At 41.9% G+C, this 15,134-nt stretch overlaps 1 protein-coding gene across 2 annotated transcripts in view; it reads right to left on the reverse strand.

Annotated features, from left to right (window-relative positions):
- Positions 1-14,797, reverse strand: part of LOC138261028 (metalloproteinase inhibitor 1-like) — a 76,492-nt gene extending 61,695 nt beyond the window's left edge. For both annotated transcript variants that reach the window (XM_069209643.1, XM_069209642.1), the window contains exons 1-4: positions 14,628-14,797; positions 12,418-12,515; positions 10,899-11,013; positions 2,236-2,351 (exon numbers count right to left, since the gene is read on the reverse strand). In XM_069209643.1, the coding sequence (XP_069065744.1) occupies positions 2,236-2,351; positions 10,899-11,013; positions 12,418-12,515; positions 14,628-14,751 (453 nt within the window). In that variant the 5' untranslated portion in view covers positions 14,752-14,797. The remainder of the gene's footprint in view (positions 1-2,235; positions 2,352-10,898; positions 11,014-12,417; positions 12,516-14,627) is intronic.
- Between the last annotated feature and the right edge of the window lie 337 nt (positions 14,798-15,134).

Genomic DNA, 15,134 nt, shown 5'->3' on the forward strand with positions numbered 1-15,134 from the left:
AGATGTTATGGTTAAAAATGGAAGCCTTGGGCATCAACCCAAATTTGCTGAACTTAATTAGCGTTTGCACTCAGACCACAGGTTATCAGTACGATATGGCCCAAATGGAGAGAGAACACGTCCAATTGCTTCAAGCCATAGCGTGAGGTATGTATTTTAGCTCCTCTGTTATTCTTATTATATATAAACGAGCTCCATTACTTTTTACGGGAAGGATTATGCCAAGATGGGCAAAAGACTTCTCTCAGTCCTATTATATTCAGATGATGCAGTACCAATCCCACGTACTGCAAATGGCCTTCAAGACCTGTTAGACCTTCTCTTTCTTTTATGTAGGACTTGACCTTGAAGGTAAATTTTAACAAATCATATGTAATGACGAGTGGACCCCAGAATACAAAGGCCAAACAATTTTGCATGGGTGGATTTGTCCTTAATAAGGTAAAGGAATTCTGTTATCTGGGCAAGCTCTTCCTTATCATGGGCCTGCAACCTGAAGGCCAAAACCCAACAACTGGCAAGGAATAATGAGGCAATCTTCCGCTTTGCACAGAAATTGGGCCATAAGCCCATGCCCCAGATTGTGACTCTTTACAAATCAAAACGCTTATCTTGGTGCAGAGATCTGCCACCTTGCCCATGCGATGATAAGTCTCTGCAGAGTACTTGCCATTTTATCTTATTTTGAACATTATACTCTGATCCTAGGTCAACTTTTATTCTCCCCTTGCTGCATACGGAAAAAAACAGTAATTATAGGGAAGCAATGACTCATCTTAAAAAACCTTTTGACGATTTAAACTTGTTATCAAATATTAAGTCTTATTAGATCTGCTTGTGTTATAAGAAAACACTATGAACAGCTTGATGTACCTATAACTTTGTGATTGTACTGATGCAAGATGTTACTCGGGGTCCCTCTGCCAAATGTTTGGATGTGCAGACGGGGGATTTTAAACTGGTGATTTTAATGTTATTTAAGGAATAAATCCAATTCAAATATGTTTTTAGGATTTATTTGTATTAAATGGTTTTAAATGTGATTTTATGGCAATCGCCGAATATAGAAATTTTTACTGACTGATTAGGCCAGCATTGTAACAACAGCTGACACAGCCTGTCCTCATTGATAGGCATTTGCTAATCTGATTGGGTAGATAGGCACAGATACTTAATGGGGTGCCCATCAGGAATCAGTTGCAAGAGATGAGGGGGCACCATCTGTAGGTCAGGTTGTTCCTAGCTTATTCTCAGATAGCCAGCTCTTGCTGGATGTCCTTGGGGTTTGCTGGGCTTCTCCCTTCTTAGACAGCCTCCACTCTTGTAGGGCTAGAATGACTCCTTCCCTCTCTCAGTAGTAAAGCAGCCTTTGAGGCATTTCAAGAAGGTTTTCAGCTTCTCCAGCAGACCAGGCAGACTTCCAGTGTCCCCTCCTCGCCTCTGGAAGACTAGCTGTCAGGCAGACACCAGCTCTGATCACACAACCCTGCAGTGTACTCCCTTCCCTGGTCATGAGCTCGAACAAAATGAGGTGGTTTGGGTCCTTCATGCACCCACAAACATCGAGACTGGGATGAGGGTCCACTGGCTCAAACTTGAGAACCTGTTAGTGGTAGTTCTCTCTTCAAGTGCCATTCGCAGGCTGCTCTGCAGACACAGCCTTTGTGAAGGTTGATCCTTCTCACACTAGATAGCAATGACATACGGCACCATCCTCAACAGAGGCAAAGATAAGTGTAAGGTCTGCATCTGACTGTTTACAGCCTCTCTGAAGTGGCACTCAGAGACAGACAGGACATTTGTCACATAGCACAGCAGAATCTGCAGTCCTACTGTTCGCCCTTTCCATCAACCAGATGGCAGTGCTTAGAACTGTTCAGCCCGCAAAGGTGTTAACACATTTTATTAGTAAGACATCTGAATCAAAATATATTATGGAACCTAAATACATGCAAATCTAATGCCTGTTCACATATACAGTGCATCAAATTGTAAGCACAGAAGTAGGAATGAGAATGTTTTTCTTTACCCATGATTAACAGCCTTGGGATATTGGGGGTGTATTTTTATATTCCACCAACAAGGTCAACCAACCCCAATACAAAAAGGGCTGTTATTCCAAAACTTTAAAAACTGATCAGTAGAATTATTTAGGTAATGGGAGTATAGCTTCTATTCTTTTTCTGGTTCAACGCCTAATTTGATTAACAATATCAGTTTTCCAAGGGTACTCACTCTACAGTGGCAACTGTAGGCACGTTCAACCCCCTCTATCTGGGCCTCAGTCAATGTGCTCCAAGCCACAATGTAGCTACAGCGGATCACCTCCACACGACCATTCCTCATTGGACCTATCAGTGATAAGAGAAAGAAAATACATTGATTAACACTTGTTATATCAGAATATATTACGTTCATGAATTTTGAACACTGAATTACCAGGCAATTGGTGAACTGCCCCATTTTCCTCTTAGCCTCTCTTACCAAATGTCTGACTTCTTTTTTTTTTTTACCTAAAAGTTTCTGTTTTCTTAAATTTTCAAAGGAGAGCCACTGTTGATCCACATGGTCAGGAATCATTCCATACCTTCATGATAATGACATATAATGAATCAAAACGTGAATCATTTATATAGTGTGTGATTGTCCGGAATGTCTGTAATTGCGTTGCTTCTTGTGGAGCAATATTGGCCTTATGGAATCAAATCACATACCTGACAGCCACTCTGTCTGAATTATCCTGGACTTACAATACGCTTCTCAATCCTGAAGTCTAAAACATGTCTTCTCAGATTCCATAATTTCTGGCATGCAGTTTGAATTTGGCTTCTATAAATTATTGATCCAATTTAAGTACATATGAACTCAATTACTTCTGTGACTTTTCCCAGATTGTAGCCTTATTTGTTCCGCAGAGCATGCTGCCAAAGTGCAGCACAGCCCATCTCCAGAGCAGAAGTAAAGGACCAGCAAAATAATTTTTCCAGAAGGTAGCCATGATCACTGCTGGGAGCTCCAGCTTCAATGGTACCTTCCATGCTGAAGGCCACCTAATTCCTGAGTATCGGAGCATCTAGATGCGGGGGGGGCGGATTTCAACATGCTGCAGGGCAGACTCAGAGTCCTATTGTATTAAAGAACTGATAAAGAGTCTACTCACCAAAATTATTAATCAGAAGGCCCCCTTTATCAGATTAATAGACAATACATTTCACTTCAATAAAAGGCATTTGAAGTAAAATCATGTGCTCACCGTAGCTGTACAATACAGAGCATATAGAGAGGGCACCCATCCGTAGGCATGCACACATCTATAGCATCAATGACCTGGTGTAGGCACTGGCAATAATACAGATATCATGAATAACAGTGAAAAAAACAAGTAGTTGGGCTTGATCAGCAAGTAAATGGCTGAGTGGGCTACTCTTGCAAGTATTGCTGGTGTAAGCAGCTTAAAGTTATTGTCATTAGCCAAACATAAAGAGGTGTTGCAACAAGTGAAGATATAACATGGAAGGAAACTTTGAAAAACGACATTATCCACTATTTCATAAACAAAAGCATAATGTTTACCCAGCCTCCCTGTGCAGTCATTTCCAAAAGCCTTCTTCTTGGTTAATGTCTGTAAAAATCATAATCATTCTTCTTCGAAAACAAAAAACAACTTAGGGCCAGAAGTACAAAAACCAAAAGCTTTCTAAAACCCTCATATTCAGTATATGGGAGCATTTGTGGGAGCTAAAGCCCTTTTTTAATTGTACTAAACCCACCTAAAGATTCAGAAAAGCTCTTTGAAATCATTAAATGGATTTTGGAAAGCATTAGCAATCGCTATTTGGAAGGGGCCTGTTTAGGGCATAACTGTCGACAGCGCCTACTACTAAAAAAAGTTTGAGTACCTTTTCATTTTTTAAATGCATCCTTTTTTAAATGCATCCTGTTATCCTTTAAGGAAAATGGTCTGTATTAAAAAATGCTTTTATTTAAAAGCCATCACAGACATGGTGATCTGCAGACCCCAGCAGGCCAAAATCCTTGTGACTCTGGCCAGTCATAGTGGTTTGCAATTTTTAACCTACCTCATGAATATTGATGAGGTAGGTTGAATTGCGACTCACTACATTTCTGTACATTTCTGACCATTTAGTGGATAGGTTGGTTGGGAAAATTCCAAAGCATTCAGTAAAAGTTGGAGCTCAAATTGCGTCCACTTTTACTGAATCCATTTTTTACATTTCAAATAAAAAATTGCTTACAGCTGTTTATAGGTGTTGACGCGTTTGTTTTAACAAGAAATATTAATACGAAAGATTGCATATATTGTGTGATGAAGCTGCATAGAAAATGTGTTAACGTAGAAAAATAATGCACACACTTGAAATGTGCCCACGGGGAGTGGTTACCATTGTATACGAAGACTAATGAAAAGGCTTATTAATTCTGAAATATTATGCAATATGTTTAAAATTTGTAGTAGTATATCATAATTAAGGTTACATGCTAAAAGTTTGCTTCATTTAATAAAAGCTTTAACTTAGCAAGGGCTTTGGCCTAGCTGCCTGGCCTCATATTTGAATTGTATTTTCTAACGTGTAGAACAGTGGTTCCCAACCTGTGGTCCGGGGACCCCTGGGGGTCTGCGAAGCCTCCTTAGGGGGTCCGCGACTGCTTAGAAAATTCTATAATATTATCAGATTATATTTCTAGCTTTCAGTAATGACTCAGTGGGGGTCCCCAGATTCCAATATTTATTCAGTGGGGGTCCCCTGGTTCCAGTAATGATAAACTGGGGGTCCACAGACGTCAAAAGGTTGGGAAGCACTGGTGTAGAATGTGCTGCTTTCCTGAAGGACACAAAGCTGTACTTTTCCAGAAGATTATGGCCCGTTGCCGCCCGCCAAGTTGAAACCGCTGGGCGCCGCCAATGCAGCCGCACTCCCGCGGGTCCTATTTGGAGATCCCCGCCGGCACAGCGGGGATCTCGGCCGCAACACGGGAGCCGGCTCCAAATGGAGCCGGCGGTGTTGCGGCTGTGCGACGGGTGCAGTTGCACTCGTCACGCTTTTCACTGTCTGCTAAGCAGACAGTGAAAAGCTGCATGGGGCTGTAGCAGGGGGCCCCTGCACTGCCCATGCCAGTGGCATGGGCAGTGCAGGGGCCACCAAGGGCCCCGCAACTCCCCTTTCCTCCAGCCTTTTCATGGCGGTTCAAACCGCCATGAAAAGGCTGGCGGGAGGGGGACTCGTAATCCCCAGGGGGATTTAAACAGCCGGGAAACCGCCGGTCCCGGCGGTGCGACCGCGGCGCTTCCGCTGCCGTCATAATTCCCAAGGAAGCACCGCCAGCCTGTTGGCGGTGCTTCCGACAAAACAGCCCTGATGGTCAAAGACCGCCAGGGTTGCAATGACCCCCTATTTATCTGTAACCGTAGTAAATTCTTTCTCATGTGAACCGGCTTACTCAAGGCGATGTTCTTGCTAAATGCAACAGTGTAATTCGTAACAGGTGCAAGGTTAACTCTCCTAGGAGAAGACAATGAAGACACTGACTGGAGTGCGAACTGCAACATTTTGTTACCTGACATTCCAACTGTTGACGACGTCAATTAATGGACCAATCCGTGACATGGGAACTGTGAATTGTCGAAAGTTCTAGTAAGGTGTTTGCAAATTATTGGACAGAGATACAAATGCACCAAAAGTTAACCAATGGGGAATTAGGGAATAGTTTGGCAGTTTTAACTTAATCACTCTGCACAAGAAGAAGGGGGTAATTTCTAGTCATTCCAGCTTTTCAAGTTCATACTAGCTTTCCAGCCCATTCCAGCCATTATTTATGCTATGATTCTAAGTCAATTTCTGCCATTATACTTTAGCTTTTATTTCACTCTGTGATTCCTGCTACTATTACTTAGGAGATATTAGATGTTCTGTCACCTAAAACCATCCTCTGCCCCTTTTTGCCTGATGTAATCTTCTACTCTATCTGAGGGAAGTAAATCATCCATAGCTATGTTATGTTAAAGACTTTGCCCCGTTCTAACTTTGCCCGATGCTGATGAACTGGTGTCTGAGGACGAAGACTGACACTGCTTGCTGATCTATTGTATTGGTAACTATCCGATGCTGATTGTAATTGTCTGTTTGCCTTTCCTTTCTAGGTACCAACTACTATTTTGATAGAGGCCTTAGTTTAGCTGTTTTCTAAATTCGTGTTCACTAAAAGGTTTTGCATGAAGCCCAACATGCTAATGCTAATTTGAAGTTAGTTAAGGTGTTCAATAGTATCTAATGCAAATAGACAAATGACTGAGACTTTGCTTTGATGATTCATGTACTAATGAGACTCTGCTAAGCTGATTCATATTAATGATGTGCTTAAATTCTGAATGAGTATAATCCATGCATTGATGAAGTTGTGTTCTGATTGCCAAATAATAGTGCTTTCTAATGTGTTTTATTGCTATTGAGATTAACCGACATGATATTAGATTGTTACAAATAGGGAAATAAGTATCCTAACCTCTAATTAAACTGGTGTGGTTATTCATGACTGAAAGGTCATGATGTGCTCAATTATTGATTCTTATTGATTGTTTATTGATTAGTGATTGTCATTATTAATTGTTTATTGATATATTGATTGATGATGTTAAGAAAATATTTCGTACTGGGAAGTCTCCAAACGCGGTCCAAAGGTTTGTCGACCTAATTGCGTCTCCTTGTAAGTTTACTTATTAAGGCTCTGACGCCCTAACATAGGTATGTTATGTTATGCAGATTTGTAGAGTGCCCTATAACCTAGTAGGGTATCCTGGTGCTGAGCAGGTGTAAATCTATGCAAATCTAGGGTCTGGTGGGACCACTAGAAAAGCCAGGTCTTCAGCTTCTCTCCGAATTCAAAGTGAGAAGGAGGCTCTCATGTATACACTTAGGTCATTCCAAGATTTAGGAGTGATGTCCGAGAAGGCTCGACTGCCAGATCTGGCTTTCTGTATGTATGAGAATTATGCAAGCAGGATTCCAAATGAGCGTATGTGTCGGGAAGGTTTGTGGAAACAGATTTGATTGTTGAGGTATGCTGGGCCAGTATATAGTACTTTTAGTACTTTGAAAGTGTGGGTGAAGAGTTTGAATTGTGTATGTTTGTGAATGGGGAGCCAGTGTTTTTAGGCGTTGGATGAAGATGGGGTGGGAGACTGTGTCCAATGCTGTGGAGACCTCTACGAGGAGGATGGCCACAGTGTTTCCTCTATCCAGAGTCCTGAGGATGTCATCTGTGGCAGCAATGACGACAGTTTCCATGCTGTGGTTGGGCCTGAAACCAGACTGAATGTTGTCAAGTAGCTGGTAGTCATTTAGGTATTCATTGAGGTGTCTGTTGATTTTCTCTAAGACCTCATCCAGACAGGGAGCAGGGGGACTGGTCTGTAATTGGAGAGTAGTGAAGGGTCCCCAAAGGCTTCTTCAGCAATGGGAGGACAGTTGTGTATTTTCAAGCATCTGGGAAGGTTGTGGAGTAAGTAGAGGCATTCAGAATGGGTCTTCATCTCCATCTTCTTCACCTCTTCAGCAAAGTATATTCGGTGAATTGAACACCTTGTTGGGTCCAAGGCTAATAAACACCTCAAACATTGGCCAGTTGTTATCTCTGTCTTCAAGCATCTTCCAATTTTCCCTTTTTGGACCACTCATAACCTCATCAAGTCACAGTGCACAGTAGACAGGGCATGGATTTGCAACACCATCTTGCTCTAGAGTAACTGGGAAGCTTTGTGGCAATATCATAGCTACTGTTTTGTGTAGTTTCAAAGCCTGTGTCCACTAAAATGTCCAAGTCACCTGACTCATCACATGTTGACAATCCATGCAAAAGTCCCCAGACTCTGGAGTGATTTACGGTGACAAAGGCATAAGAGAGGTTCATAAAGGCCATATGTAGTGAACCTATCCTGGCCTTGACATACTTTGCTATTATTAAGGAGTGATTAAGGGATTGTTCAATGGTACTGATAGCTGGCTAAAAGCCATATAGAATTTCTGATAAAACAGAGGGGCAGATTTAAGAGCCCCTAGCACCTCATTGTGCCATATTGGCATCATTTTTTTTACGCTAATGTGGCCCAACGAGGCCAAAATCGCTCTGCCAAATTTACAAAGTGGCACAATGCATGCATGAATGCTTGCAAAGGGGGGGCTGAAAAAATGGAGTAGACGTTAAAAGGAGGCACACCATTGTTTATTATTGGCCTCAATGGGCTTTACAGGATTAACATCAACATTTTTTACGCTATTCCTGCAAAGCTCTGAACTAGCGTCCAAAATGTTGGTGCTAGTTTCCTAACTACTGCCATGGTGTGCAGTATCTTAGATATGTTCCAGAGAAATGAAAATACAGAACTTGAAACCAGACAGGTCTGTTCACTGTAACAACAGTAAAACATTCAATTTTAATGGGGACAAGGATTAATAGACCCCTCTTTATGCCTGCGTAGAGCAGATGGAGTAGCTGGGTGGCAGTAGGTGTGATAACCATCAACATAGAAGTTCTTTGTGACCCATGCCCCTTGACAACAAATGATATTGCAGTTTTTTAAATCAAATTCGCCCTTTCTGGGTTTGATAATTTTGTTCAGGTGCCAGCTAGATTCCATGAAAGCAAATTCAAGACTTTAGCATAGGTAGTGCAATACTTTTAGAATAACAAGGATTGAAAATTAGCCATTTTAGGAAAAACAGCTAGTGTCCTGGGCGGAATGTCAACCTGTGTAGATTTTGAAGATGCTGAAATGTATTTTGACTGTTGTCATTTGCCATCCTGGATTTGCTAGCTCAAGATTAAAGCCCTGAGGAGGAAGAGGGGGTGGCACAAAGGCTTGTGAGAATAGGACAGTGGCCTAAACAAATATCTTGAGGGGAGTGCTTCAATTCTTCTGGGTGATTTTGACAACAATTCAAGTGTTGTAAAAGATTATTTAACCAAAGTTGGCCTTTGAAAATGTATGATCATACAATCCCCAGATGATTGTTTGGGTGCTTTGCCCACCCAGCCTACCATTCTGGCAGCAAGGATTTCTTGAGTCAGATCATTGTGCCAACCCAAGTTCTTCCTATTCAATGAGTGCATTTATGGATGGGCTCTAGGCCATTCTCTGATAGTTAATTGGTGGACTGATTCTAGCACTATAACATAATGAGTGCAATCCAGACAAAGTTGTAAATGTGTGCCATCAATGCTTTGTATTGCATTTTGAACATATATTTTAAGCCAGAATAAATTATGGCAACATTTCCAGACATCTGTCCTTAATACAGTATAAAATATGTCCAGACATCTAGACATATTACTCTTGATGTTTTTATTAACCATCAAACAACCAAAAGGTGATGGGAGAAATGCTTGTAATTTTTCTAACCACTGGCAATTGCTTTGGTTAGCATTCCAACCCATCATTCTTTTGCCCACCATGCCACATTGGGTTAGACCCAGCATATGTAAATTATTTTTTACCCTGGCCCAAAAGGAACAGTCCAACCCAAACTGCCAGGCCTTCCCTGACCTAGCATATAAGCTCCCCAATGCTGGTTTCACCCTGATTTGAGCTCCTCCTTTGGGTGTAGCTTGGTTCCAATGACAAGTGACCCACGTCTGGGCTATTCTTGGCCACTTGGGGATTTACATGAAAGAAAGAAGGTGATGGAAGGAATGCCTGCGATTTATCTAACCACTGGCAATGCACAGGGGTAGCATTTCATCCCATTGTTTATTTTCTCATCATGCCACCTCAGTTTGGACCCAGCCATATTCAAATCAGTGCTGACCCTGCTCCAACTGGACAATTCCAGCAATCACTGCTAGGTCAGGTCCTCCATGAACCACAACAGAAGCAAGCTTGGTTTCAGTTTGCTACATCCATTTTCTCAGGGTCTGAGTTTTTTCTTGGGAATGTTTATGCTGCCCATTCAGTTCCAGTATTGAATAGGTACGCAAGTAGTTGCCACATGCAGCTCTTCAGTTTCTAGAATCCATAGCACAATATACGTCTCTAGTTCAACATATTTCACTTTGGTTGTAAGTGTAAGGTCACAGGGGTAAGGTTCCAGCTTATCAAAGTTCCAACGAGTTAGTATATATTGATGGGTAGGTAATGGCATTATTGGGTATGTTTTGGTTCATCCTTTACACATAAAAGAGGAATACAAAAAGTTGTGAACTTGGATAGAACTAGGTTTGTGGTTGGACAAAATTAAAAAAAAAATATTTGCGGAGGATGTGTTAGCATTTTCTGAGTCATTAATGTGCGATGACCTATAAAGTTTTGAAGCAGACTTCCCGAAAATACATTAATTGTTCATACCACAAAAACCTCTAGGCTTTAGATGAAACGTGTCCTTAATTTCACATATCTGGTGTCCAAGCAACTATTGTGGACACCACAGAAGTTAAGATCAGTGTGTACCCTGAAAAGGTGCTTGGGGCAGTCCTGAGGTGTGAGTGCGAAAGAGCAGCAATTTGCTAGGTGCAGTAATTCAGGTGTGTAAAACTAAGACAGGTACAGCAACCATGTACGGAGCAGAACTGTTGAGATTTGTTAACCTCATCCATATACATAAAAAACAGACTGCATGTCGCCGAACCATCTGCGTCCTCCACCAGCCATCAAGGAACTTAACGGAAGTCACTTGAGAAATGGCCTTCAGCATTGTTTACAAGATACGAAGAAGTAATAAGAATATGATTTGAAAGGCACTCCAATTCCTACTCTGACCTTATGTTTTGCATGTGATTTGTCTACCATTTTGTGTTTTGTCTATTCAGCTCCAAGTGTTCTACTACTTGCAATGGATATTTCGTCCCTCAGCCCAAGCATGCAAGCAATAGAGTAGGAGAGGTCTTACCTGTGATCAGGTAGTCCTTATTATAGTCCTGTTGACCGATGTGATAGCCACAGTAGTATGCCGTTGATGTGTAGATAAAACTTAGGTTCTTGATCGTATCGCCACCTTTCAACACCTGCAGAGGTTTGTTAAAAAAGAGTCAGGATTCCAATACTTTGTCTTATCTATCAGCATTGCAGTGAACTTTCGTCTGACGTTTTTGCTACCCTCCACTTCAGCCAGAAGGGTTTGGTACAGTGAAAGAAGATTCTAATGCAGTCAGCTGGTGTTAGGGTTTCCTTAAATGTAGTTCAATGGTTGAGGCTTAGATGGACATAAACCTAGTGATCAGTCTGTTTTCTGTGTTCATTGCCCGGCACATTGAAGGCATCATATTCTATCATTGCCCACAGTCCTGATATTTTAACAGCTACTATGAGTTCATTTAGCACACACCACAAATTCAGTATGCTCTGAAATAGTGTTATACTAACCAACACAACATCAGAAGAACTTTAATCAAAGTCGGCCAAAGTAATCTTTGAACTTGTGATCATCAGGCTGTACAAAACGTTTGCAGCAGCTGCATTGGTCCTCTTACATCTCTGTCATAAACACTTTGCTTGAACTGTCTACTGTAAATCAAATAGTTGGGTTTCATTGTGGGGGGTTTGGATATGTCACGATGTTCCTGAATGTCTGTTGCTACCCACACCCTTACCGGCAATGCAGCGCTCCAAGTGTCTTACAAGCCCCTTGCGCCACTGGAGCATCACTTTTTGCGATGCTCTGGTGGTCCTGTGCCCTGCTCCATATTTGCAAGGTAGCGTTAAGCCACTTTTTGTGGCTTAATGGGGCCTTGTAAATGAGGGCCTCCCTGACGCAGTTTTCTGTGGGAAAGCGGCATGTAATGCATGTTGCTGCAGGTATACTTACGCAACACCCATTGCTTTTTGACACTGTCCCAGATTTACAAGGAAACGTAAATCTGAGGCAGTGCCAAAAACTAACACCTCCCCAAGGGTGGCATTAGAGTGGCGCAACGAGGAAAAATACTTTTATTTCTCCGTGTTTTTTTCTCTTTCTATGTGGGCTGCATTCTGCAGCACACATAGGAGAAAAACACCATTAATGATTGTTTTTGTGCAGGAAGGTGTCTCTTCCTTCATAAAAACAATCACCCCCACAATGCAGGCATCCTTCCACCATGGTGCAACGGTGCCTGCGTTGGCACTAGGCAGCTGATTTAGCGCCGGCACAGGGTAAACCACAGAGTTGCGCTGTATTCTGGTAAATACGGTGCATCCCTGCATTTTGGAAATGATGCAGCTTGGACCAGCAAAATTGCTTGCGGCACCGAGCTGCGCCATTTCCTCAGAAATGAGGCCCTTAGTCCCAGAGGAATGGCCGCATGGTCTAAAATGTGAGGTAAATTGTGGTCTTCTATCTGAAAAGGTAGGTAGTGCACTCCTATTGACAAGTCAACCGGTTCACCCCATTGTCACAATGCAGAAAGGGACATACAGACTAGTGCTCTTACCTGGAGTGTCTCAATTTCATACGTAATTACACTGTACTTTCCAGTAAATTCGCTGTACTTATCGGTGACGGTGGCACCGAGGAACCTGGCACGAACTGCTGAAAGAAACACAGAGAAATAGAAAAAAACATGATTTTCAAACTCAATCACATCAACTATTGCTAGTGAACAGCATTATCAAGATTGGACTAGGAGTCTAGCATAGTAGGAAGGGCACTGGGGCACTAAGCCAACCTCACATTGGTAAGCTGTACGGCATCAGACAAATCTCTTTAGATTGTGGGCAGTGTTCACAAACTCATCAGTGGAAGTCTTCGTGAGTTCTTGCAACTTTAAGATAACAATGCAACAGCTGTGTCCACATCTGCATGCCAACCTGCATTTACTCCAGTTACAATCGTGCATGGGAGTAATGTTGTCCTAAAAAGCTTCTTTCAGGCATTCCCTATGCTCAAGCCTGCTGCATCATAACAAGGCACACGTGTTGTTCAAATTAGATAAAACCAAACGTCATTAGCAAAAATCAATTCAGGGGGAGCAAGGGTCGCTTATGGAAACTTACACAGACTATCAAACCATTTCCGGTTTTCTCTTCTGCTATATCATTCTCATCTTTATTTTGGGCTTCTTTGATCCAGACACAAGCTTCGAATGTAAGTTTGGATTGACAATTGTATCTTTTTTCTCATTAATAACACAGTCCAAAGACATGCTGGCACGTGGACTGTTGACAAATAGACTCAAACGAATGTTGAATGTGATTGATAAATGTGTGATTGCATATTGTGATGACGACTGTCAATACAACTGTCAAGAGAGAGATTGAGATATCTATGATATATAACACTTTTATTCAAATAGGTGTAATAGTTTGTAAATTACGCCTGATAATGTGTTGATGATACTACATGCGACCCTTGCTCCCCCTACATAGTTTATTACAGACCGTGAGCTAGAATAGGTAACTTGGCTTAGAGAGTCCAAGGAGTAGCTCAGGGCCCGGGGACCGGAGTGATTGACTTTTTGAACTGATGAGTAATAAAGAACTGTACTCTTTCATAGGTCACTCTGTGATTTCTCTTGTCTCTCTGCATGTTATTTATTTAATGTTTTTGTAGCGTGTGAAAATACTGCTTATGGTGGCCAGGCACTAGAAAAAAGAAGAACCTACTGGAGATAGGGCTGATAGAACAAAATATTTGCAAATGAGTTTGTGGCCTTGACTATGAAGAGCTTTATGGCAAGTGTGCAGCCTGGACTCCTGTTAGTTTAGAATCACCACATTTTGACCAATCCCTTCACTGGTCTTTCTCTCACATGGGCCATCTGCCTTTATGGTGCGCCATCTGGGCCATATTACCACCCTGTAAGGTGTGTACCAACACCTCGCTGTTCAGAGGAGTGACATGTGGTCCAAGTAGAGGAACAGGCTGTCTCATGGTTGCTCGTCTCTCCGATCATGACGCACGATTAAGGACAGAGGGCCCATATGAGAGGTTTATCATTGTGTCTCCTACTAAACGGAGAACAAAATTTCCTTCTAGCGGCGATATTGATGAAAATTAAAAACACTTTCCCTCTCGATACAAGTTCTACTTCTCTACCACAAACACCAGCGAACAGGATCGCTCTATTCTCCAGAACACTGTCAGGGCAGAAGTAGATGAGGACCTTTGAAGGTCCCCATTCTCCTTTGTTGCATCTAACACTCCCTGGCAGGGTACAATAATCTCAAAGTCAGAAGTGCTCAGGATATATCCGTTTATTAATGCACTTTTGATGTTCTTTGTTACAGCATTAAATGGCCATGGAGAAATGCCCTTAACTGCTCCAAATACAATCTCTCCATCCACTTACTGTCCCTGTGGGTCAGTACCAAGTTGCAGTGTGTGATGTATATTTCAAAAGCTCCAGTCAAGTTAGACTTTTGTCTACTGTCTATGACACAATTCCACAAATTTGGATATGACCAAACTTTGACCACTGATAAACCTAAGGTGGCAATTTTTAAGGGTACTGCTCACTTGACACTCAGTCGTCTAGAACAACACAGAATGTTTGAGTGGATGTAAAACCTTTGTGAGCCCATTCCTATTCTCCACCCCCTGACAAATGCCCACTGTGTTTGTTCCATAGCATCCCTCAGGTTGTTGTATAACAAATATTACAGGACAAAACATTTTAACTGATTCAGATTGAGCAATACCTACCAACATCTGAATCGCAGAAGGCCATCTGTGCATGGTAATGAATGCAGCTGCAGCAGTCTGTGTAGGGGTAAGCTGAAATTGACATCAAAGCCACCAAGAGCCACAATCGAATCTTGGCATCCATAGTGATAATGGGGTGGTAGCAGAACCTTCTTGGTGTCTATCAACCTGTCACATCAAAGGAAAAAGACTGATGTTTTATATTTCAAGTCTGTTAAATTGAAATGTTGGATCCAGGTTGTTATGCCTTTCACATGCACTGATTTCTCTTCTTATTCTATACCATCAAATACAATTAGAGCACATACGCCTTAAAACCCAAGACAGGCAAACCAGGCACTGAATAGCCTCTCAGTGCAAATGCAACCCAGGGATGAAAAGGTACAGATGGAGAGTTCCTCACATCGCCTCCTTCATTCTCAACCGTCCTATACCTCTTACGCTACGGTATCTACTACACCAAGTAAAAGTATTATTTATTTTACCTTCCTCAAAGTACAAGCGAAG

This window comes from Pleurodeles waltl, chromosome 10 (assembly GCF_031143425.1).
Source record: "Pleurodeles waltl isolate 20211129_DDA chromosome 10, aPleWal1.hap1.20221129, whole genome shotgun sequence".
NCBI classification, from domain to species: domain Eukaryota; kingdom Metazoa; phylum Chordata; class Amphibia; order Caudata; family Salamandridae; genus Pleurodeles; species Pleurodeles waltl.